We start from the raw sequence: 26,702 nt of genomic DNA, 5'->3' as shown, positions 1-26,702 counted from the left end.
CACTAGCTTGTACCTTTTCATGTCCAATCCAGTCTTAAGTCAGTCATCTTATAACACAAGGAAAGCGAATATTTCATCCAATTGGACAAAAGTGAGCAATAATTATAATCAAACAGAAATTTAATTTTATATAAAGTAATGTGAATCAAATATTGGACAACCATATAAAGATATATAAGTGCAGTATTTACAAATTATGCGCACAGAAAAAGGCGTAAATCCCAGAAAACAGAAACTTGTGACGGGATAGGCCTGTAACAGTTATAGTAAACAAAACATAAAACAATAAAAATGCATCAAAATAGGGGCCAAGGGATGAAACTGACGATTATGAAGCTCGAGAGGCGAGCAAGCGAAATAGTGGACAAGTTTCAAGTTTTCAAGTTTCAAAATTCATTGATGAAATTGGATATTGATATTAGACATATATTAGTCAACATGATATTAGATTATTAACCCCCCCCCCCCTCCCTGTCACGCCCTCCACATGGCCCGCTAGCTTGTACCTTTCCACGCCCAACACCTCAAGACTGCGCTATAAATTGGCGTATAATCTACGCAATGAGTTCAATCCTCAAATGCGTAAGACAAGGGTAACGCCAACCAGATTGGCGCAAACAGGGAAATTCCACTTATTGGCGCGAACCGCCCACTGAAAAAAAAAATGATGGATCTATTTTTTTTATTGACTTTGTTTCTTAAAGTGTGATAAGTTTTTATTTCTAATTTCATGTATGCTCTACACACTCTAAATTACAGGGATTTAAAACAAGTCCACATGGACTGTAGTTAGGGACCAATCGAATTCCGGATTTAGTTTGAATCCTTAAGATTCATTTTTAAATCTCGAAAGATTTAAATTTAAATCATTTGAGATTTAAATTTAAGTCGTTAGGATTAAAACTAAATTCAGAAATCGATTGGTCCCTAGCTACAGTCCATCTGGACTTATTTTAAATCCCTGTAATTTAGAGTGCAGTATACACGATGCCCAAGGAATAGAAGTCACATAGCCTCCAATTTCTGAAATATTAAACTTAGACCTTTCAAGAACAAGTAACTATATATTTCCACATAAAACAAAGACACAATTTTCTCATTTACCAAACTCATTCTACAACTATTTTTTTTATTGACCTTTTTTCTTAAAGTATGATAAGTTTTAATTTCTAATATCATGTATGCTCTACACGATGCCCAAGGAATAGGAGTCACATAGCCTCCAATTTCTGAAATATTAAGCTTAGACCTTTCAAGCACAAGTAACTATATATTTCCACATAAAACAAAGACACAATTTCCTCATTTACCGAACTCATTCTACAGCGTTGCTCCTAATTCGATATCTTATTAAAGTTGCGTAAACAGTGAAAGCAAGTAATTATTAATACCCTTACAAAGTGTCCTTCTCAATTAAAACAAGCATTTTATATCACACAACTGGAAAAGAGACTCATTAAAACTAAATCAATCAATTAAAGTATACTCCTGACAAAACTGTCTTCAAATTGAGATTTATGTCTGTGCTTTTTATTTACTTTTTATGGAGTTCAATTTCGGAATAAATATTTATATAAAAACATATTAATCTCAGTTATCATCTATGATTAATTAGAGGTATGATGCTTGTTTGTTTTCAAGCACTGTTAAAGGCAAGCCTCCTCCGTTTTGTTAAACTTAAATGTTTTAATTTCTTGTGCACCAATATTTTTTATAGAATGCCAAGCTCATATGGAAAGAAGAGGATTGTTCAATTAATGCAACGATTTCTCAAACTACGGAGAATTTAACAAATCATGAACATTGAATTATTTCCTTCAATAAAGGCACAGTACGAAGCTTTTGGATTATATAGCTGTGATTCAAAAGTGATATATTGATTAAATACATGCATAAAAGATATATAATTTTGGTCTGTTTAATCGAAGTTCGTTTATCCTGACTATCTGACTCTGAAAGTGTTCGGTGTCAACCGCCCAACAAAACACACCAACATGGCTTTTTTTTTCAATAGTATGAACAAGCTGTTGATTACTTGTACTATATTTTTATCTTTATTATACTGCAGATATGTCGATATAGTCTATCTGGCGTCATATTAACGGCATCTACTGTCCATCTGCGCCTGGACCTGGGGCGTATTTTTGAGCTGTCACCGTCATTGGCTGTGCTGCAGTCTGGCTGTATTGGACCTATTAAAGAGAAGAAAACAATATTACAAATCTGGGCCCCGTCTTACAAAGAGTTACGATTGATCCGATCAATTTCAACTGTATGGCAATCCATCAACATCATAATTTTCTAAACAGGAAATTTGCACGATGTCCTTTATTTAAAAAAAAGAGAAACACACTGAATTTTCATGAAAACAATAAATGTATGAGTATACATCATTATATAGAAAATATTTTAAACAAACGTGTATTTAAGATGTTGACGTTGCTGGCTTTCCATAGGTATGATTGATCGGATCAATCGCAACTCTTTGTAAGATGGGGCACAGGTGCGTTTAATATCATTGTTCTAATTTCCTAAAACTATCCATTGATAAGATATTACGATGAACACAAACCTTTGCACTCTTTAAACAAAGGTGCAAACTGGAACCCTTTTGTCCTGTATTAGGAACCCTCGGGAAAAGGGGTTCCCTAAAGAATTTTAATGGTTCGATAAAAAACCTAAAATGGTTACAAAGTGGTTGTTCAAGGTTATTTAGAACCTTTTAGACACTGGCGGATCCAGGGGGGGGGGGGTGGGAGGCAAAGCCGGCCCGTGCCCCCCCCCTCCCCCCCCCCCCTTGAAAGTGAAGACCTTATTACTTTTGCTCGTCAAAGTTTTCGTGGAAGAAATATCGTTATTTCTTTTTGAAACCTTATTTTTTTGCTTGTCAAATTTTTCCTCTGGAAAATGTGCCCCCCCCCCCTTCGATCCGCCCCTGCTCTTAGGGAACCTTTAAAGGACAAGAGGACAAACTTATACCTCTTTATGAACCCTTTATTCTAAGAGTTCATAATTTATTAACCTATCAAACACAAACCAAAACTAACACATATTCCGCCGAAGAAAAACCATAAACATGTCTGACGACTATACCAGACTAAACATTTCTACATATAGGCACACACCTTCATGCTTTTTTTTTTCTCCTTCATGTTTTGTTGATCGCTCAGAACATCACATGTCCCCTAAGCCTGCATGAATTCATCCAAGCTCAGATTTTTGTATTTGAAATTTCACTATGGCTACATTACGCCATGCATGCCATTTACTGAACTCCGTTCCATAACGAGATTAGGGCGGGAAAAAGTGTTCCCCATACAGTAGCAGGTAATCGAATCCCCCGCCCCCTCCCCCAATAAAGTAGAATGTTGTGATATCACACGGTCACGGAGTGGAACTGAATTTACTAATTTTCATTTTTCATTTCATTTCATTTATTTTATTTCAACACGGTAAACGAACTTAAGCCAATGGCTGCTCTTCTGAACGTCCGTGCGTATATATTAAAATCACATTACATGTATATACAATTAAGATACATAATACGAAATAAATGTACAATTAAAATATCATCAATATTACAAAGAAAAACAAACAAACAGAACAAACAAGTTTACATCACTCTGGCGTCCAATCTAAATATGTTGAAACTAGTTACTTTTAAGTCATTAGGTATAGTGCGTTCCAGCTTCTGGCCCCCCTGTACTGTAGACTTCTTTTCTTATAATTGCTTTTAACTAAGGGTAATTTGATTTTTAGAGACGGTGATCTTAGCATGTAGTTACAATCACTTAAAATAAATTGTTTACGAATGCTCTCTGGTAACATACCATGCATTATCTTGTACATTGTTTGTAAGGTGCGTACATTTCTTCTTTCTATTAATCTTTTGAATTTCTAATTCTTGAAATATATGTTCGGATGGGTACATCCAATCCACGTCTAATACACAACGGAGGGTTCTATTTTGAATTCTTTGTAAATTATCACTCAAAACCTTTCCTAAGTTGCCCCAAATTATATCACAGTAATCAAATTTGCTTTGTATTAAACTCTTGTAAAATATCAGTGCTGTATGTTTAGTTATAAACTGTCGGATTCTTTTGAGTAGGTACAGATTTTTATTGACGTCTTGTTTCAGTTTTTCTATTTGTTTGCTCCAGTCAAGGTATTGGTCAATCAAAATTCCTAAGTATTTCATTTGAGTGACTCTTTTGATAACATTAGGTCCTATAAAAACATTGGGTACTTCTATTTTTTTTATTCGATGTCTACTCCCAATCAACAAAAACTCACATTTCTTTATATTCAACGCCAGTCTATTATTCGCTAACCATTTGTTAATTGCAATAAGATCATCATTAAGGTTGTTTACAAGAACGTTCACATTTTTATTTTCTGTATATATACACGTGTCATCTGCATAAAGGGACACTCTACAATGATTAAGAATACTTGTTAGATCATCTATGTATAACACAAAGAGAAGTGGGCCAATATTACTCCCCTGGGGAATTCCACAAACGATATCATCAAAGGATGATTTAACACCATTAACAACTGTACATTGACGACGTCCAATAAGGTAATCTTTGAACCATTTCAGAACCTGTCCATCAATGCCCTTTCTTTCTAATTTGTTCAACAATATATGGTGGTCTTCTGTGTCAAACGCTTTTGTTAGATCTAAAGCGACTAGCCCGACAAGGCTTCCTTTGTCCAGACTATCAAGAACGCTTTCTGTAACATTAAGTAAAGCTGTCATAGTCGAATGTTTGGGTCGAAAACCCGAATGCTGTGTACAAAGTAGAGAGTGCTTATTCAAATATTCATACACTTGACTGAATACAATCTTCTCTATGATTTTAGCGAATACAGACAATATAGAGATGGGTCTATAGTTTCCCATTTCAGTTTTGTCACCACCTTTGAACACAGGTGTGACCCGAGAAATATTCAATTGGGGAGGTATTTCACCAATTTGATTTGCTTTGATTCATTATCCAGTAAATGAAGATTTGTTTAGTTCGTGACGTTCTCAGTATATACAAGCTAAACCTTCTTGGAATACGCGGAAGATATGCAATTCTAACTCTTCTTCCTCTTCCTCTCGTTTCTTATGGCAACCCGTCACCGACTATTTTCGGGACAGTAATCCTCGCATTTTTTTTAGAACACCGTCTTGTTAATCTTTATCTTTTCTTTTCCGTTTCTTCCCCTTCCCTTCTCTATTCGCTTCCCTTTCTCTCTCTCTCTCTCTCTCTCTCTCTCTCTCGTCTTCTCCTTCTATTCCATCAACTTCTCTATTCCCTTCCTTCACTCACCCTTTCCTTTTCCCTTTCCCTGTCTCTTTCCTTTCCCCATCCGTTTCATTCCCTTCCCTTCTTCTCCCCTTTTTCGCCAATCAATAGTGCTAGGATATTGCGAGTCCCCCAGTCGTTTAAAGCACCTCTCGCGTTTTCGGTTTAACCTTTGATTAAAAAAAAAAAACATTGCGCTTTAAGCTTGCCCCCATCTTGAATCATATCTCGATTCAGGCATATTGATTAGTATGTCTTACCGTGGTAGTAGTGGGGGCAGAAGGCTTTCCACAGCAGCAGGGATGTCCCCCACAGCAGAAGGCAGCACCCACAATGGAATTAATCACCTCGACCAGAGCCAAGAAAGCGAGGAAGGCATGAACAATAACGGACCCCTATAGAAATGAAATAGGAATAGGATAAAAATGAAGCGGTATATTATAAACGCACATATGTCTATTCGAAAAAAAAAATTGTTTTTTTGTTGTTGTAAGCCCTCCCCCCCCCCCCCTCCCCACACACACACAAAAGTTGAGAACTGATATATCTTCAACTTAATTGTATTTGCCATTTTTTGTTTTTTCCCTATGCTGTTGAATTCGAAACTAAATTCAAGCAAGAATACCCAATTGTTAACAGGTGCTTATAGGACTGTATATCCATAATGTCAAATGTAGGTGGAGTCAAAACCAACTAAACTTACCACTGAATATTCATCGTGTTCATAGTTTCATAATGTAGGTAGAGTCGAAACCATCTTACCACTGAATATTCGTTGTTGCAATTGTAGCTGGAATCAACACCAACTTACCGCTGAATATTCATAGTTGCAAATGTAGCTGGAATCAACACCAACTTACCACTGAATATTCATAGTTGCAAATGGAGCTGGAATCAACACCAACTTACCGCTGAATATTCATTGTTGCAAATGTAGCTGGAATCAACACCAACTTACCACTGAATATTCATAGTTGCAAATGTAGCTGGAATCAACACCAACTTACCGCTGAATATTCATAGTTGCAAATGTAGCTGGAATCAACACCAACTTACCGCTGAATATTCATTGTTGCAATTGTAGCTGGAATCAACACAAACTTACCGCTGAATATTCATTGGTGCAAATGTAGGAGGAGTCGAAACCGGTGAAACTAAAGTAGCAATGCTGGTAATACGACAGGACAGCCGACACGACGATCTCGTAACCAAGCATCCCAAAAGCTGTCCAACTACACAAAATGGACATGACCATGTATGCGATGATCTGAAAAGAAAATGACGCCATGCTACAATGAAATGATGTCATAATAGAATAATTGAATTGAGAATGACGTCACTAAATTAGAATGGGAAAGATAGAGGATATCACCTGAGGGGAACAAACAAAAATCAAGTGCACGTTGTATTTAAAAAAAAAAATGTTTTTAATGTGCACTCTTTAAAAAAACGCTCGTTTTATGTGCATGCTCTATGAAAAAATAACTTTTGCACATGCCACACTATTTTTTCCGCTTTAAATCATTAAGTTCTTCAAGTGCACTCTGTATAGCAAAGTTTGTTTTCAAGGTCAATCTTAAATTGTAATATAGTTTTTTAAGTGCACTCTTCATAACAAAGTTTTTAAGCGCACTCTGTAAAACAATTTTTTCAAGTGCACTCTGTATTACAAAGTTTTTAAGCGCACTCTGTATTACAAAGTTTTTAAGTGCACTCTGTATAACAATTTTTTTTAAGCGTACTCTGTATTACAAAGTTTTTTAAGTGCACTCTGTATTACAAAGTTTTTTAAGTGCACTCTGTATTACAATTTTTTTAAAGTGCACTCTGTATAATAAAGTTTTTTAAGTGCACTCTGTATTACAAATTTTTTCAAGTGCACTCTGTATTACAAAGTTTTTAAGTGCACTCTGTATAACAATTTTTTTAAAGCGTACTCTGTATTACAAAGTTTTTTAAGTTCACTCTGTATTACAAAGTTTTTTAAGTGCACTCTGTTTTACAATTTTTTTTAAGTGCACTCTGTATAACAAAGTTTTTTAAGTGCACTCTGTATAACAATTTTTTTTAAGTGCGCTCTGTATTACAAAGTTTTTCAAGTGCACTCTGTATTACAAAGTTTTTTAAGTGCACTCTGTATTACAAAGTTTTTAAGTGCGCTCTGTATTACAAAGTTTTTTAAGTGCACTCTGTATTACAAAGTTTTTTAAGTGCACTCTGTACAACAATTTTTTTTAAGCGTACTCTGTATTACAAAGTTTTTTAAGTGCACTCTGTATTACACAGTTTTTCAAGTGCACTCTGTATTACAAAGTTTTTCAAGTGCACTCTGTATTACAAAGTTTTTTAAGTGCACTCTGTATAATACAGTTTTTTAAGTGCACTCTGTATTACAAAGTTTTTCAAGTGCACTCTGTATTACAAAGTTTTTTAAGTGCACTCTGTATTACAAAGTTTTTTAAGTGCACTCTGTATTACAAAGTTTTTCAAGTGCACTCTGTATTACAAAGTTTTTTAAGTGCACTCTGTATTACAAATTTTTTAAGTGCACTCTGTATTACAAAGTTTTTCAAGTGCACTCTGTATTACAAAGTTTTTCAAGTGCACTCTGTATTACAATGTTTTTCAAGTGCGCTCTGTATTACAAAGTTTTTCAAGTGCACTCTGTATTACAAAGTTTTTTAAGTGCACTCTGTATTACAAAGTTTTTCAAGTGCACTCTGTATTACAAAGTTTTTCAAGTGCGCTCTGTATTACAAAGTTTTTCAAGTGCACTCTGTATTACAAAGTTTTTTAAGTGCACTCTGTATTACAATGTTTTTCAAGTGCGCTCTGTATTACAAAGTTTTTCAAGTGCACTCTGTATTACAAAGTTTTTTAAGTGCACTCTGTATTACAAAGTTTTTCAAGTGCGCTCTGTATTACAAAGTTTTTTAAGTGCACTCTGTATTACAATGTTTTTTAAGTGCACTCTGTATTACAAAGTTTTTTAAGTGCACTCTGTATTACAAAGTTTTTTAAGTGCACTCTGTATTACAAATTTTTTAAGTGCACTCTGTATTACAAAGTGTTTTAAGTGCACTCTGTATTACAATGTTTTTTAAGTGCACTCTGTATTACAAAGTTTTTTAAGTACGCTCTGTATTACAATGTTTTTTAAGTGCGCTCTGTATTACAAAGTTTTTTAAGTGCACTCTGTATTACAAAGTTTTTCAAGTGCACTCTGTATTACAAAGTTTTTTAAGTGCGCTCTGTATTACAAAGTTTTTTAAGTGCACTCTGTATTACAAAGTTTTTTAAGTGCACTCTGTATTACAAAGTTTTTCAAGTGCACTCTGTATTACAAAGTTTTTTAAGTGCGCTCTGTATTACAAAGTTTTTTAAGTGCACTCTGTATTACAAAGTTTTTCAAGTGCACTCTGTATTACACAGTTTTTCAAGTGCACTCTGTATTACAAAGTTTTTCAAGTGCACTCTGTATTACAAAGTTTTTTAAGTGCACTCTGTATAATAAAGTCTTTTAAGTGCACTCTGTATTACAAAGTTTTTCAAGTGCACTCTGTATTACAAAGTTTTTTAAGTGCACTCTGTATTACAAAGTTTTTTAAGTGCACTCTGTATTACAAAGTTTTTCAAGTGCACTCCTTATTACAAAGTTTTATAAGTGCACTCTGTATTACAAAGTTTTTTAAGTGCACTCTGTATTACAAAGTTTTTCAAGTGCACTCTGTATTACAAAGTTTTTTAAGTGCGCTCTGTATTACAAAGTTTTTTAAGTGCACTCTGTATTACAAAGTTTTTCAAGTGCACTCTGTATTACACAGTTTTTCAAGTGCACTCTGTATTACAAAGTTTTTCAAGTGCACTCTGTATTACAAAGTTTTTTAAGTGCACTCTGTATAATAAAGTCTTTTAAGTGCACTCTGTATTACAAAGTTTTTCAAGTGCACTCTGTATTACAAAGTTTTTTAAGTGCACTCTGTATTACAAAGTTTTTTAAGTGCACTCTGTATTACAAAGTTTTTCAAGTGCACTCCTTATTACAAAGTTTTATAAGTGCACTCTGTATTACAAAGTTTTTCAAGTGCACTCTGTATTACAAAGTTTTTCAAGTGCACTCTGTATTACAATGTTTTTCAAGTGCGCTCTGTATTACAAAGTTTTTCAAGTGCACTCTGTATAACAAAGTTTTTCAGGTGCACTCTGTATAACAAAGTTTTTCAAGTGCACTCTGTATAACAATTTTTTTAAAGTGCACTCTGTATTACAAAGTTTTTCAAGTGCACTCTGTATTACAAAGTTTTTTAAGTGCGCTCTGTATTACAAAGTTTTTTAAGTGCACTCTGTATTACAAAGTTTTTTAAGTGCACTCTGTATTACAAAGTTTTTTAAGTGCACTCTGTATTACAAAGTTTTTAAGTGCACTCTGTATTACAAAGTTTTTCAAGTGCACTCTGTATTACAAAGTTTTTCAAGTGCACTCTGTATTACAATGTTTTTCAAGTGCGCTCTGTATTACAAAGTTTTTTAAGTGCACTCTGTATTACAAAGTTTTTCAAGTGCGCTCTGTATTACAAAGTTTTTTAAGTGCACTCTGTATTACAAAGTTTTTCAAGTGCACTCTGTATTACAATGTTTTTCAAGTGCGCTCTGTATTACAAAGTTTTTCAAGTGCACTCTGTATTACAAAGATTTTTAAGTGCACTCTGTATTACAAAGTTTTTCAAGTGCACTCTGTATTACAAATTTTTTCAAGTGCGCTCTGTATTACAAAGTTTTTCAAGTGCACTCTGTATTACAAAGTTTTTTAAGCGTACTCTGTATTACAAAGTTTTTTAAGTGCACTCTGTATTACAAAGTTTTTTAAGTGCACTCTGTATTACAAAGTTTTTCAAGTGCACTCCTTATTACAAAGTTTTATAAGTGCACTCTGTATTACAAAGTTTTTCAAGTGCACTCTGTATTACAAAGTTTTTCAAGTGCACTCTGTATTACAATGTTTTTCAAGTGCGCTCTGTATTACAAAGTTTTTCAAGTGCACTCTGTATAACAAAGTTTTTCAGGTGCACTCTGTATAACAAAGTTTTTCAAGTGCACTCTGTATAACAATTTTTTTAAAGTGCACTCTGTATTACAAAGTTTTTCAAGTGCACTCTGTATTACAAAGTTTTTTAAGTGCGCTCTGTATTACAAAGTTTTTTAAGTGCACTCTGTATTACAAAGTTTTTTAAGTGCACTCTGTATTACAAAGTTTTTTAAGTGCACTCTGTATTACAAAGTTTTTAAGTGCACTCTGTATTACAAAGTTTTTCAAGTGCACTCTGTATTACAAAGTTTTTCAAGTGCACTCTGTATTACAATGTTTTTCAAGTGCGCTCTGTATTACAAAGTTTTTTAAGTGCACTCTGTATTACAAAGTTTTTCAAGTGCGCTCTGTATTACAAAGTTTTTTAAGTGCACTCTGTATTACAAAGTTTTTCAAGTGCACTCTGTATTACAATGTTTTTCAAGTGCGCTCTGTATTACAAAGTTTTTCAAGTGCACTCTGTATTACAAAGATTTTTAAGTGCACTCTGTATTACAAAGTTTTTCAAGTGCACTCTGTATTACAAATTTTTTCAAGTGCGCTCTGTATTACAAAGTTTTTCAAGTGCACTCTGTATTACAAAGTTTTTTAAGCGTACTCTGTATTACAAAGTTTTTTAAGTGCACTCTGTATTACAAAGTTTTTTAAGTGCACTCTGTATTACAATGTTTTTCAAGTGCGCTCTGTATTACAAAGTTTTTCAAGTGCACTCTGTATTAAAAAGTTTTTTAAGTGCACTCTGTATTACAAAGTTTTTCAAGTGCGCTCTGTATTACAAAGTTTTTTAAGTGCACTCTGTATTACAAAGTTTTTTAAGTGCACTCTGTATTACAAATTTTTTAAGTGCACTCTGTATTACAAAGTTTTTTTAGTGCACTCTGTATTACAATGTTTTTTAAGTGCACTCTGTATTACAAAGTTTTTTAAGTACGCTCTGTATTACAATGTTTTTTAAGTGCGCTCTGTATTACAAAGTTTTTCAAGTGCACTCTGTATTACAAAGTTTTTTAAGTGCACTCTGTATTACAAAGTTTTTCAAGTGCACTCTGTATTACAAAGTTTTTCAAGTGCACTCTGTATTACAATGTTTTTCAAGTGCGCTCTGTATTACAAAGTTTTTCAAGTGCACTCTGTATAAGAATTTTTTTTAAGTGCACTCTGTATAACAAAGTTTTTCAAGTGCACTCTGTATAACAATTTTTTTAAAGTGCACTCTGTATTACAAAGTTTTTCAAGTGCACTCTGTATTACAAAGTTTTTCAAGTGCGCTCTGTATTACAAAGTTTTTTAAGTGCACTCTGTATTACAAAGTTTTTTAAGTGCACTCTGTATTACAAAGTTTTTTAAGTGCACTCTGTATTACAAAGTTTTTTAAATGCACTCTGTATTACAAAGTTTTTAAGTGCACTCTGTATTACAAAGTTTTTCAAGTGCACTCTGTATTACAAAGTTTTTCAAGTGCACTCTGTATTACAATGTTTTTCAAGTGCGCTCTGTATTACAAAGTTTTTTAAGTGCACTCTGTATTACAAAGTTTTTCAAGTGCGCTCTGTATTAGAAAGTTTTTTAAGTGCACTCTGTATTACAAAGTTTTTTAAGTGCACTCTGTATTACAAAGTTTTTCAAGTGCACTCTGTATTACAAAGTTTTTTAAGTGCACTCTGTATTACAAAGTTTTTTAAGTGCACTCTGTATTACAAAGTTTTTCAAGTGCACTCTGTAATACAAAGTTTTTCAAGTGCACTCTGTATTACAATGTTTTTCAAGTGCGCTCTGTATTACAAAGTTTTTCAAGTGCACTCTGTATAACAATTTTTTTAAAGTGCACTCTGTATAACAAAGTTTTTCAAGTGCACTCTGTATAACAATTTTTTTAAAGTGCACTCTGTATTACAAAGTTTTTCAATTGCACTCTGTATTACAATGTTTTTTTAAGTGCGCTCTGTATTACAAAGTTTTTCAAGTGCACTCTGTATTAAAAAGTTTTTTAAGTGCACTCTGTATTACAAAGTTTTTTAAGTGCACTCTGTATTACAAAGTTTTTTAAGTGCACTCTGTATTACAAATTTTTTAAGTGCACTCTGTATTACAAATATTTTTAAGTGCGCTCTGTATTACAATGTTTTTTAAGTGCACTCTGTATTACAAAGTTTTTTAAGTACGCTCTGTATTACAATGTTTTTTAAGTGCGCTCTGTATTACAAAGTTTTTTAAGTGCACTCTGTATTACAACGTTTTTCAAGTGCACTCTGTATTACAAAGTTTTTTAAGTGCGCTCTGTATTACAAAGTTTTTTAAGTGCACTCTGTATTACACAGCTTTTTAAGTGCACTCTGTATTACAAAGTTTTTCAAGTGCACTCTGTATTACAAAGTTTTTTAAGTGCACTCTGTATAATAAAGTTTTTTAAGTGCACTCTGTATTACAAAGTTTTTCAAGTGCACTCTGTATTACAAAGTTTTTTAAGTGCACTCTGTATTACAAAGTTTTTTAAGTGCACTCTGTATTACAAAGTTTTTCAAGTGCACTCTGTATTACAAAGTTTTTTAAGTGCACTCTGTATTACAAATTTTTTTAAGTGCACTCTGTATTACAAAGTTTTTCAAGTGCACTCTGTATTACAAAGTTTTTCAAGTGCACTCTGTATTACAATGTTTTTCAAGTGCGCTCTGTATTACAAAGTTTTTCAAGTGCACTCTGTATTACAAAGATTTTTAAGTGCACTCTGTATTACAAAGTTTTTCAAGTGCACTCTGTATTACAAATTTTTTCAAGTGCGCTCTGTATTACAAAGTTTTTCAAGTGCACTCTGTATTACAAAGTTTTTTAAGCGTACTCTGTATTACAAAGTTTTTTAAGTGCACTCTGTATTACAAAGTTTTTCAAGTGCACTCTGTATTACAATGTTTTTCAAGTGCGCTCTGTATTACAAAGTTTTTCAAGTGCACTCTGTATTAAAAAGTTTTTTAAGTGCACTCTGTATTACAAAGTTTTTCAAGTGCGCTCTGTATTACAAAGTTTTTTAAGTGCACTCTGTATTACAAAGTTTTTTAAGTGCACTCTGTATTACAAATTTTTTAAGTGCACTCTGTATTACAAAGTTTTTTAAGTGCACTCTGTATTACAATGTTTTTTAAGTGCACTCTGTATTACAAAGTTTTTTAAGTACGCTCTGTATTACAATGTTTTTAAGTGCGCTCTGTATTACAAAGTTTTTTAAGTGCACTCTGTATTACAAAGTTTTTCAAGTGCACTCTGTATTACAAAGTTTTTTAAGTGCGCTCTGTATTACAATGTTTTTTAAAGTTGAATTAAGAAGGGGGTGAGTTTCCATAAATATAGGTTTTACATACAATATATAGTATATAGAAGTTGTTCAAACAGATAGCTTGTCACAAAAATCCTCTGCCTTCTCGATATTTTGCTTTGAAAGTCTATGAAATTAGCCACCTGTCAGAGCCCGAGAGACGAGTGTACAGAAAAGTCATTCGGAGTGTGACGTCACCGGGGGGAATTTAGTATAAGAGGTGCCTGAATGTCATACAGAAATGCTGTGCAGAGAGAGAAAGATATTTTACAATTTTTTTTCAAAGCAACTCAAATCAAACAAATAGGACTGATATGTACAAATCTTTACTTTCCCTGTATAAAACACAGTATGAATAACCACCATGAACTCTTCAATCATGATGTAAGATAGCAAACAGTGAGTTATTGAATGATATTTTCACTATTTCTCATTTATTTTATCACGATGTTCAATCAAGTGAGTAGCTGGAAAGTAATTCCGGCGGCTAGCTCAGCGCGCGCTGAACGCATAATACTAGTACACACAACACCCAGGCATTGAGTGTACTGTTATGGTCTGGTATGTCGACTTAGTTCATGGCCGTGCAGCGATCCCCTGGCGTTTTTTCTTCTTTTCTTTTGTCTTTGACTCCACTTTTATATCCTCTGGATCATTTCCACTCATAGCTCATTCCACAGAACAATCTTGAACCAAACGTATAGTATTCTTTCTCGGCCTTCTGAGTTGTTTTCTATATTTAATTACGCTAGGGGTCACCGTCACACATACAAACGCAATTCGCAAGTGAGTTGAAGACAGAAAGATATATAGTAATAAGTATACATCTCTATGGTTGAAGACAACAAGAACGGTACGGTAGCTCGACAGCTAGCTGCGCCGGAGCGGGTGGCCGGTCGGCACAAAGCAATTCCGCAACCAACTGTGTTTTTTTGCAAGAGCCGCGTCACACGCGGATAAATATGTCATTATAATACGTCTGCTACGTTATCGACTGGTGAGAAGATCTCGATCAAATTTCATATTATTCACCTTGAAATTATTCCTTTAGGGTCTATGGTATCATTCTGAGGGAATTCACATATTTGGAATAATAGTACGGCCACAAATATTTTAATCATTTCCTCTTTGTAAGTTCTTTGGCTCGCAGATACAACTTCAACTGCAGTTATTCCATATGAAGGAGTACGTGCATTGTACACAAAACGGCACTGCCTTGTTTACTACACCGGGACCGAATACCCCCCGGTGACGTCACACTCAAAGAACACCCGTCTCGGTAGGCATTGCAGGAGCGAACTCAGGGAAAATGGGTAGGGATAAATCGTTCAAATTCACTAATTTGAAAAAAGAAAATGGGGGGTCGAATCACCTATTAGTGTTTGGGGGGTTGTAAGGTTGCTATTAATGTAAATATCTCAATATTTGGAATCGTCTTCTTAATTCAACTCTAAGTGCACTCTGTATTACAAAGTTTTTTAAGTGCACTCTGTATTACAAAGTTTTTCAAGTGCACTCCTTATTACAAAGTTTTATAAGTGCACTCTGTATTACAAAGTTTTTCAAGTGCACTCTGTATTACAAAGTTTTTCAAGTGCACTCTGTATTACAATGTTTTTCAAGTGCGCTCTGTATTACAAAGTTTTTCAAGTGCACTCTGTATAACAAAGTTTTTCAGGTGCACTCTGTATAACAAAGTTTTTCAAGTGCACTCTGTATAACAATTTTTTTAAAGTGCACTCTGTATTACAAAGTTTTTCAAGTGCACTCTGTATTACAAAGTTTTTTAAGTGCGCTCTGTATTACAAAGTTTTTTAAGTGCACTCTGTATTACAAAGTTTTTTAAGTGCACTCTGTATTACAAAGTTTTTTAAGTGCACTCTGTATTACAAAGTTTTTAAGTGCACTCTGTATTACAAAGTTTTTCAAGTGCACTCTGTATTACAAAGTTTTTCAAGTGCACTCTGTATTACAATGTTTTTCAAGTGCGCTCTGTATTACAAAGTTTTTTAAGTGCACTCTGTATTACAAAGTTTTTCAAGTGCGCTCTGTATTACAAAGTTTTTTAAGTGCACTCTGTATTACAAAGTTTTTCAAGTGCACTCTGTATTACAATGTTTTTCAAGTGCGCTCTGTATTACAAAGTTTTTCAAGTGCACTCTGTATTACAAAGATTTTTAAGTGCACTCTGTATTACAAAGTTTTTCAAGTGCACTCTGTATTACAAATTTTTTCAAGTGCGCTCTGTATTACAAAGTTTTTCAAGTGCACTCTGTATTACAAAGTTTTTTAAGCGTACTCTGTATTACAAAGTTTTTTAAGTGCACTCTGTATTACAAAGTTTTTTAAGTGCACTCTGTATTACAATGTTTTTCAAGTGCGCTCTGTATTACAAAGTTTTTCAAGTGCACTCTGTATTAAAAAGTTTTTTAAGTGCACTCTGTATTACAAAGTTTTTCAAGTGCGCTCTGTATTACAAAGTTTTTTAAGTGCACTCTGTATTACAAAGTTTTTTAAGTGCACTCTGTATTACAAATTTTTTAAGTGCACTCTGTATTACAAAGTTTTTTTAGTGCACTCTGTATTACAATGTTTTTTAAGTGCACTCTGTATTACAAAGTTTTTTAAGTACGCTCTGTATTACAATGTTTTTTAAGTGCGCTCTGTATTACAAAGTTTTTCAAGTGCACTCTGTATTACAAAGTTTTTTAAGTGCACTCTGTATTACAAAGTTTTTCAAGTGCACTCTGTATTACAAAGTTTTTCAAGTGCACTCTGTATTACAATGTTTTTCAAGTGCGCTCTGTATTACAAAGTTTTTCAAGTGCACTCTGTATAAGAATTTTTTTTAAGTGCACTCTGTATAACAAAGTTTTTCAAGTGCACTCTGTATAACAATTTTTTTAAAGTGCACTCTGTATTACAAAGTTTTTCAAGTGCACTCTGTATTACAAAGTTTTTCAAGTGCGCTCTGTATTACAAAGTTTTTTAAGTGCACTCTGTATTACAAAGTTTTTTAAGTGCACTCTGTATTACAAAGTTTTTTAAGTGCACTCTGTATTACAAAGTTTTTTAAATGCACTCTGTATTACAAAGTTTTTAAGTGCACTCTGTATTACAAAGTTTTTCAAGTGCACTCTGTATTACAAAGTTTTTCAAGTGCACTCTGTATTACAATGTTTTTCAAGTGCGCTCTGTATTACAAAGTTTTTTAAGTGCACTCTGTATTACAAAGTTTTTCAAGTGCGCTCTGTATTAGAAAGTTTTTTAAGTGCACTCTGTATTACAAAGTTTTTTAAGTGCACTCTGTATTACAAAGTTTTTCAAGTGCACTCTGTATTACAAAGTTTTTTAAGTGCACTCTGTATTACAAAGTTTTTTAAGTGCACTCTGTATTACAAAGTTTTTCAAGTGCACTCTGTAATACAAAGTTTTTCAAGTGCACTCTGTATTACAATGTTTTTCAAGTGCGCTCTGTATTACAAAGTTTTTCAAGTGCACTCTGTATAACAATTTTTTTAAAGTGCACTCTGTATAACAAAGTTTTTCAAGTGCACTCTGTATAACAATTTTTTTAAAGTGCACTCTGTATTACAAAGTTTTTCAATTGCACTCTGTATTACAATGTTTTTTTAAGTGCGCTCTGTATTACAAAGTTTTTCAAGTGCACTCTGTATTAAAAAGTTTTTTAAGTGCACTCTGTATTACAAAGTTTTTTAAGTGCACTCTGTATTACAAAGTTTTTTAAGTGCACTCTGTATTACAAATTTTTTAAGTGCACTCTGTATTACAAATATTTTTAAGTGCGCTCTGTATTACAATGTTTTTTAAGTGCACTCTGTATTACAAAGTTTTTTAAGTACGCTCTGTATTACAATGTTTTTTAAGTGCGCTCTGTATTACAAAGTTTTTTAAGTGCACTCTGTATTACAACGTTTTTCAAGTGCACTCTGTATTACAAAGTTTTTTAAGTGCGCTCTGTATTACAAAGTTTTTTAAGTGCACTCTGTATTACACAGCTTTTTAAGTGCACTCTGTATTACAAAGTTTTTCAAGTGCACTCTGTATTACAAAGTTTTTTAAGTGCACTCTGTATAATAAAGTTTTTTAAGTGCACTCTGTATTACAAAGTTTTTCAAGTGCACTCTGTATTACAAAGTTTTTTAAGTGCACTCTGTATTACAAAGTTTTTTAAGTGCACTCTGTATTACAAAGTTTTTCAAGTGCACTCTGTATTACAAAGTTTTTTAAGTGCACTCTGTATTACAAATTTTTTTAAGTGCACTCTGTATTACAAAGTTTTTCAAGTGCACTCTGTATTACAAAGTTTTTCAAGTGCACTCTGTATTACAATGTTTTTCAAGTGCGCTCTGTATTACAAAGTTTTTCAAGTGCACTCTGTATTACAAAGATTTTTAAGTGCACTCTGTATTACAAAGTTTTTCAAGTGCACTCTGTATTACAAATTTTTTCAAGTGCGCTCTGTATTACAAAGTTTTTCAAGTGCACTCTGTATTACAAAGTTTTTTAAGCGTACTCTGTATTACAAAGTTTTTTAAGTGCACTCTGTATTACAAAGTTTTTCAAGTGCACTCTGTATTACAATGTTTTTCAAGTGCGCTCTGTATTACAAAGTTTTTCAAGTGCACTCTGTATTAAAAAGTTTTTTAAGTGCACTCTGTATTACAAAGTTTTTCAAGTGCGCTCTGTATTACAAAGTTTTTTAAGTGCACTCTGTATTACAAAGTTTTTTAAGTGCACTCTGTATTACAAATTTTTTAAGTGCACTCTGTATTACAAAGTTTTTTAAGTGCACTCTGTATTACAATGTTTTTTAAGTGCACTCTGTATTACAAAGTTTTTTAAGTACGCTCTGTATTACAATGTTTTTAAGTGCGCTCTGTATTACAAAGTTTTTTAAGTGCACTCTGTATTACAAAGTTTTTCAAGTGCACTCTGTATTACAAAGTTTTTTAAGTGCGCTCTGTATTACAATGTTTTTTAAAGTTGAATTAAGAAGGGGGTGAGTTTCCATAAATATAGGTTTTACATACAATATATAGTATATAGAAGTTGTTCAAACAGATAGCTTGTCACAAAAATCCTCTGCCTTCTCGATATTTTGCTTTGAAAGTCTATGAAATTAGCCACCTGTCAGAGCCCGAGAGACGAGTGTACAGAAAAGTCATTCGGAGTGTGACGTCACCGGGGGGAATTTAGTATAAGAGGTGCCTGAATGTCATACAGAAATGCTGTGCAGAGAGAGAAAGATATTTTACAATTTTTTTTCAAAGCAACTCAAATCAAACAAATAGGACTGATATGTACAAATCTTTACTTTCCCTGTATAAAACACAGTATGAATAACCACCATGAACTCTTCAATCATGATGTAAGATAGCAAACAGTGAGTTATTGAATGATATTTTCACTATTTCTCATTTATTTTATCACGATGTTCAATCAAGTGAGTAGCTGGAAAGTAATTCCGGCGGCTAGCTCAGCGCGCGCTGAACGCATAATACTAGTACACACAACACCCAGGCATTGAGTGTACTGTTATGGTCTGGTATGTCGACTTAGTTCATGGCCGTGCAGCGATCCCCTGGCGTTTTTTCTTCTTTTCTTTTGTCTTTGACTCCACTTTTATATCCTCTGGATCATTTCCACTCATAGCTCATTCCACAGAACAATCTTGAACCAAACGTATAGTATTCTTTCTCGGCCTTCTGAGTTGTTTTCTATATTTAATTACGCTAGGGGTCACCGTCACACATACAAACGCAATTCGCAAGTGAGTTGAAGACAGAAAGATATATAGTAATAAGTATACATCTCTATGGTTGAAGACAACAAGAACGGTACGGTAGCTCGACAGCTAGCTGCGCCGGAGCGGGTGGCCGGTCGGCACAAAGCAATTCCGCAACCAACTGTGTTTTTTTGCAAGAGCCGCGTCACACGCGGATAAATATGTCATTATAATACGTCTGCTACGTTATCGACTGGTGAGAAGATCTCGATCAAATTTCATATTATTCACCTTGAAATTATTCCTTTAGGGTCTATGGTATCATTCTGAGGGAATTCACATATTTGGAATAATAGTACGGCCACAAATATTTTAATCATTTCCTCTTTGTAAGTTCTTTGGCTCGCAGATACAACTTCAACTGCAGTTATTCCATATGAAGGAGTACGTGCATTGTACACAAAACGGCACTGCCTTGTTTACTACACCGGGACCGAATACCCCCCGGTGACGTCACACTCAAAGAACACCCGTCTCGGTAGGCATTGCAGGAGCGAACTCAGGGAAAATGGGTAGGGATAAATCGTTCAAATTCACTAATTTGAAAAAAGAAAATGGGGGGTCGAATCACCTATTAGTGTTTGGGGGGTTGTAAGGTTGCTATTAATGTAAATATCTCAATATTTGGAATCGTCTTCTTAATTCAACTCTAAGTGCACTCTGTATTACAAAGTTTTTTAAGTGCACTCTGTATGACAAAGTTTTTTAAGTGCACTCTGTATTACAAAGTTTTTTAAGTGCACTCTGTATTACAAATTTTTTAAAGCACACTCTGTATTACTAAGTTTTAAAGGGGAAGTTCACCCTGACAAAAAGTTTATTGTAAAAATAGCAGAAAAAATAATAAAAAACATTGCCGAATGTTTGAGAAAAATTAATCAAATAATCAAAAAGTTATTAGAATTTCAATTATTTGATTTGTGACGTCATATGCGAGCAACATTCCTACATAGCGAATGGGTAAAAATCAATGAAATGTCATTTTCTCAGTAGATTGAAAATGGTTTTCACTGTACCTTTTTTTTTAAAGCACACTCTGTATTACTAAGTTTTAAAGGGGAAGTTCACCCTGACAAAAAGTTTATTGTAAAAATAGCAGAAAAAATAATAAAAAACATTGCCGAATGTTTGAGAAAAATTAATCAAATAATCAAAAAGTTATTAGATTTTCAATTATTTGATTTGTGACGTCATATGCGAGCAACATTCCTACATAGCGAATGGGTAAAAATCAATGAAATGTCATTCTCTCAGTAAATTGAAAATGGTTTTCACTGTACCTTTTATATATCAATAGACAAATCATTTCACACCCGATTATGAATAGAAAACAAAATTAAGTCATCAGGACCCATACAAAATTTAAAATTCATGCATTTTATATTACATAACACATGGGGCAGCTGCTCGTTTATGATGTCACAAATCCAAAACTTTGAACTCTAATAACTTTCTTACTCTTTAACGGATTTTCCCCAAACCTTCACCAATATCTTTTACTATTTTTTCTGCTATTTTTACAACAAAGTTTTCTTCAGGGTTAACTTCCCCTTTAAAGTGCACTCTTTACAACAATTTTTTTCAAGCGCGCTCTGTATTACAAAGTTTTTTAAGTGCACTCTGTATTACAAAGTTTTTCAAGTGCACTCTTCATCACAAAGTTATTCAAGTGCGCTCTTTATAAAAAAAAAGTTTTTTAGGTGCACTCTGTATAACAAAGTCTTTCAAGTGCGCTCTGTATTACAAAGTTTTTCAAGTGCGCTCTTTATTACAAAGTTTATTAAGTGCACTCTGTATTACAAAGTTTTTCAAGTGCGCTCTGTATATTACAACGTTTTTTAAGTGCACTCTGTATAACAAAGTTTTTTAAGAGCTATCTATATACATGATATAATGCCTTTTTCAAGTGCATTCTGTATACTTACAACACATGACTGCTTGTTCCTGCTCACAACTCCAAGAAGTCCGGTGGGAATTATGAACTGGATAAGAATTATTAAAAGAAGAAGGAGTTAAAGTAAGTTTAATTTTAATTCCTCAACACTCGTATTGTTTTTTTTTTACATCAGGGCCTGGCTAAATACAAGTCCTAAAATCACTTGCAAATTGTGTATCAACCCATCAGAGGCTTACATATTTTAGTAATAATAAATGAAAAGCCCTGAAATTATTAACATACCTTGCGGGAATAAGCTCTTTTTTAGAAGGAGTTCTTTGAGGAAATTGTCCGCAAATAGTCTTCGGGTCAAACGTTACTAGGTGCCTAAACAATAACATTTCTTTTATTTTCAATTAAAGCAGTACAGTTAGCCCAAATACAAGGTTCAAGATTTATGTGCACTCTGAAAATTAAAGATTTACATGCGCTCTTTGGATAATGTGGTTTTTCTTGTCAAGAGTTTTCCAAGTCAAGCATTGCAGTCAAAATACTATTTAAAAAAAAATCGATTCAAGTATTTTTGTCAGGTAACGCTGGCTAAATCGTCCAATAAAAATTGTGACAGCCCCACCAAATAACACCAATAATCTTTGAATATGAACTTAAAGGGGAATGAAACATTTGGAACAAGTAGGCTTGTGTCGAAACAGAAAAATAAAAAAAATAAGAACAAAGAAAGTTTGAGAAAAATCGGACAAATAATGAGAAAGTTATGAGCATTTGAATATTGCAATCGCTAATGCTATGGAGATCCTCCCATCGGCAATGCGACAAGGATGTGTGATGTCACGTGTGAACAACTTTCCCTTTGATGGACTATCAAATACCCTCAAAATGTCTCTTTTTGTTTTTTCTTATGGTGATACAAACTCTTTATCCATGATGTATTTGTTTTTTAATCTGTATTACATGCCCTCCTATAGAAAGACCACATGATCTACTGATGGATGTGATAAAAGAGGCAGTTTAAGTGAAATATACACTAAGTAATGGGGAGAGTTGTTCACAAGCATAGAGATATATACACCTCTATGTTCACAAGTGACATCCCACATCTTTGTCGCATTGCCAATTTGAGGATCTCCATAGCATTAGTGATCGCAATATTCAAATGCTCATAACTTTCTCATTATTTGTCCGAGTTTTTATCAAACTTTCGTTGACCTTTTTTTAAATATTTTTTTTTCTGTTTTCACACAAGCTATCTTGTTCCAAAGGTTTCATTTTTCTTTAAAGGGTTTTGACTTACGAGGATAGCAGACCAGATTCCATAGCCGATTTGGATCACAGGAAAAGTGTATGCTACTCCACCGAGTATGATAGATAAGACAGCAGCGATTAGATGAACCACTCCGGTGACCAGTCCGGCTTTCCCGTTGAAGTGTTCGGTGGTGTCCGCACAGCACCCCTGGCTACCAGTCTATAGGTGTTACATGGTTAAATGCAAGTTACAATATAAAAATGTAGTTAAGGGGGATCCTACCCAAATAAAAACTTGTTTTCAGAGGAAACGTAAAAATCAGACAAGTTGATAGGTGAAAGTTTGAACAATATCGGACAAAGAATAAAAAAGTTATGAAATTTTAAAAGTTGCCAAAAATGGTAATCGCTAATATACCCAGCATGCCTTTCATGACAATGAGCAACCACAGTCTTTGATGAAAATTGATGAATCAAAACAGCACTTCCGTCCTGTACTCTGGACAAACAATATATTTGCACTTTTTCGTCAGCTCTGAAACTTAGAATAAAACTTCTGTTCCCGTTCATCAATATTTTCGACAAAGTCCTTTCGGCTGTTCATTGTCATTTTACGGGCATTTTCGATACCGTATTCTTGAATCCGGTGTGCATCGTATAAAGCGAATACGTACCAACTGGAGAGCAGAACTATTATTTGCATGTAAGCTCATTTAGCGTTTTGGGCATGTTAATAGGGAGAGTATTCGCAACCACTACGCAGACGCTTTCTGGAACGTAGAGAATCTATTGTAAAAAAAAAACCTTCAATAAAAATCTGCCTTTGTCGAAAATCGGTGAATCAAATAAGCAGTGTCGTCCGTGACTCTGGACAAACGACATCTTTGCAATTTTTCGTCAGCTCAAAATTTGACGACGATCAGCTCAGAATTTGACGACGATCAGCTCAGAATTTCACGACGATCTGCTCAGAATTTCACGACGATTAGCTCAGAATTTCACGACGATTAGCTCAGAATTTCACGACGATCAGCTCAGAATTTCACGACGATCGGCTGTCCCGATTCACCAATTTTAACCAAAGACCTCTGAGCCGTTCGTGGTGATTCGATGGACACTTTCAATAGATTAACTATGTTGTAGAATCCGTCCACGTTCCAAGTGCGAAAACTCTCAATTGTGGAAAGGCACCATATAAATGCCAGAATGTGTTTATATGTATATCATTAAAATTACTTAACTAATGAAAACTTTAAGGCTGTAGAATTAGGTAAACAATATTTCCACTGGTTTTGTAATGTGTGCACGAATTACATTTACCGTGTTTTTTTTAAGTGCACAGCTAGTTACCAAGAATGCATATAGCATTTTCATTTATTTGAATGCAGGATAAAAGAGCATTGCCTATTAAATGCCTTGCTCACGGGGATCGAACCCATGACTTTCCATGTATAGTCGGGCGCCATGTTAGACCACTCGGTCACGGCACCTCCAGGTTGACAATCGACTAGAATAGTGGTAACGAGAATTTTGTTTAGATTGCAATTTTAACACTTTAGTGTGCAATGTAATTAATATTTATGAAATAATAGATATCCAATTTATACACAATTAAATCAATCGCATTGTTTCTTCACAAGAGAACAATAACTAAAGTCTTTAAAAAAAGATAGGCCCAATATCAAATCCCTGAGGAACACCAAATTTCAAATTTATTGTAAATGTTCTTACATGGTAAACTTGCGTTGCGGGCACCCCTTGAGTAATCACGACTTGCTGACCGGGTGAATATACTACCCCTGGTTGACCTTGAGGGTATGCTACCGGTTGGCCTTGTGGGTATGCCACTTGACCTTGTGGGTATGCCATTTGACCTTGTGGGTATCCCGGTTGACCTTGTGGGTATGCCACTTGACCTTGTGGGTATGCCACTTGACCTTGTGGGTATCCCGGTTGACCTTGTGGATATGACCCCGGAGGTGGGTAGGCGGCACTTTGAGGTGGTTGTTGCAGTGGCGTGTAGACGGGAGGTTCATCCATGTTGATCTTGAACCCCGGGAACTTGGAAGAGAAAGTAGGCTCACCTACATAGAAAATATATATGAAAGTCCTCTTGGCGTTATAAAAAAAACAAGATTTACAGCTAACAAATCCTCAATTTAAGGGTTATATGTCATGAACACATAATTATTATAATTATGGCCTAAAAGACTATCTTCTTCCAAATAATACCATATTTATGTGGTATGTGTTAACGCTTGGATAATCAGGATGTATTTTTTTTTACTGTGCATGATGTAAAGTTCGATTTGCGCAAAAGTAAGGCACGGCTACATGCAATTAATAACTCCAGATGCCAATGATGTCACAGTCCTACATGTAAACATATTTGCAATTAAACCTCATTTTCAATGAAGCTAACTTGAGAATTGATACTAAATAGTGTTATTATTAAACAATCCTATTGTCAATTATTGAAAAGGTGTTTATGGAAATGAGTTTTAATGCAACCCTTAATTGGAGGCATAATGGATTATTGCATCATTGGCATCTGGATTCATTAATTGCAGTCATGCCATTTCCTTCATGTCTTTTGCGCAAATCAAAGTTACATCACTACAAAGAATACCTATCTAAGCATGAACACATATCCAATTATTTGGGACAAGATACTCTTTCCGGCTACACATGATTATGAACGTTTTTAAATGAAATTTGGGGTTTATGAGGTATCAAGATTATCATTTTTTTTACTCACATGCACGGTAGTCAAATGTGCACGCAAGGTTCTTGTTAAGGCGTCTCTTAAATTTGGATGGTACCAGTTTAAATGTGGAATGTACTTAGACCTAGCTATCATAACTTTCGATTGCAAGACTCCGTCCAAAATAAAAATATACTCCGAAGTATGGCAGTCAAGAAAGATAATCCATCTTTCAAACTAGTACCCCTGACACAGCGCGACCACTTATAACGCCTATTTTCATGATTTTCGAGACCCGCTAATTTGAGTTTTTCGTAAGCAAAATACTCAATTATAAGCAAAATACTCATCAAGCGGTGACGATGCAAAAGAACGCATTGTTGTGCTTTGCAGCATATACACACAGAAAAAACTGTGGTGTTAACCGGTGTACATAGAGGACCACACCAGTTATTTTACACCGGTGTTAAATTGGTGGTGTTAGTTTTAAACCTATAGGTGTTATTACAACACATATGGTTGTTACATTTACACTCTTTGGTGTTATGTTCAATCTGTAGGGTGTTATTTTAACATGTCAGGGTGTGGTCCTCTATTAACACCAATTGGTGTCAGTTTTAACACCACAGTTTTTACAGTGTATATCCGGCTTCGAATCATAAATTTCACTTGTAGCTTCTTTAGGGGTCTTTGATAATACGCCAGTGGCGGACTGTATCCGATTGGAAGAAGAAGAAGATATTATCGATTATATCGTTTCTAGTACATTTTTTTAAATATGCCATTCCATCATGATCACATAGGTTAAGTTCATTACATGTTATTCAAATCAATAATATAGGCAACCTCGTTCGTAGGATGAGTGAATATAGGTCACTTACCAGGTAAAATGAGTACAGCGATATACCTCTTTTATGTCAAGGAAGCAGGACGAATACAGCCTACTTCTACGTCTCCGTGCGGGCTGTGTATAGAGTATTACATAATGTTTTCTTCTATCTTCGTGTATTCTTGAGATCGCTTTCACTAAATCGGTGACGCCTAGCTTTCTGTGAAGTCACTGTTGCGTATCAAAAATATTGATCAGTCTGTGTTCATAGACGCTGATAGAAGTAAATTCAGCTTTCTGCACCATGATCATGATGATAGATTGGGCGTATTATTTTTATGGTTTGATTTCTTATCGACCATGCTAGTAAAAACACAGTGTCACACAGTGTGTTCACATAGTGGACTGTGTGAACATATATTTTCACACTGTGCAGTTGCCTCGGAATATGCAAAGTAACTGTTCACATTGTGTTCACACAGCCCGGGGGGCCACTTCCATTCACGAGTGGATACCATGCGCGACCAT

At 34.3% G+C, this 26,702-nt stretch overlaps 1 protein-coding gene across 1 annotated transcript; it reads right to left on the bottom strand.

Moving 5' to 3' along the window:
- Nucleotides 1-102: 102 nt before the first annotated feature.
- On the bottom strand, nt 103-26,702 carry LOC129274908 (calcium-binding protein P-like). Its single transcript, XM_064108196.1, has 7 exons — nt 26,227-26,702; nt 24,373-24,725; nt 22,691-22,861; nt 21,428-21,484; nt 6,406-6,567; nt 5,561-5,695; nt 103-2,192 (listed from the first exon to the last, which is right to left on the bottom strand). Exons 2-7 carry the CDS (start codon nt 24,679-24,681, stop codon nt 2,109-2,111), a joined length of 918 nt encoding a protein of 305 aa, XP_063964266.1. The 5' UTR covers nt 24,682-24,725; nt 26,227-26,702; the 3' UTR covers nt 103-2,108.

The sequence above is a fragment of the Lytechinus pictus genome, chromosome 13 (genome assembly GCF_037042905.1).
Source record: "Lytechinus pictus isolate F3 Inbred chromosome 13, Lp3.0, whole genome shotgun sequence".
Lineage (NCBI taxonomy): Eukaryota > Metazoa > Echinodermata > Echinoidea > Temnopleuroida > Toxopneustidae > Lytechinus > Lytechinus pictus.
This window is presented reverse-complemented; position numbering and strand designations above follow the sequence as displayed.

What these genes read in the sequence shown, in the direction of transcription:
- LOC129274908 (XM_064108196.1), bottom strand. Translation starts at nt 24,681, where the DNA reads ATGGATGAACCTCCCGTCTACACGCCACTGCAACAACCACCTCAAAGT. An exon ending in GCACCAATGAATATTCAGCG is followed by an intron (nt 5,696 to 6,405) that starts GTAAGTTTGTGT and finishes TCATTTCTATAG; the next exon opens with GGGTCCGTTATTGTTCATGC. An exon ending in CTGCCCCCACTACTACCACG is followed by an intron (nt 2,193 to 5,560) that starts GTAAGACATACT and finishes TCTCTTTAATAG; the next exon opens with GTCCAATACAGCCAGACTGC.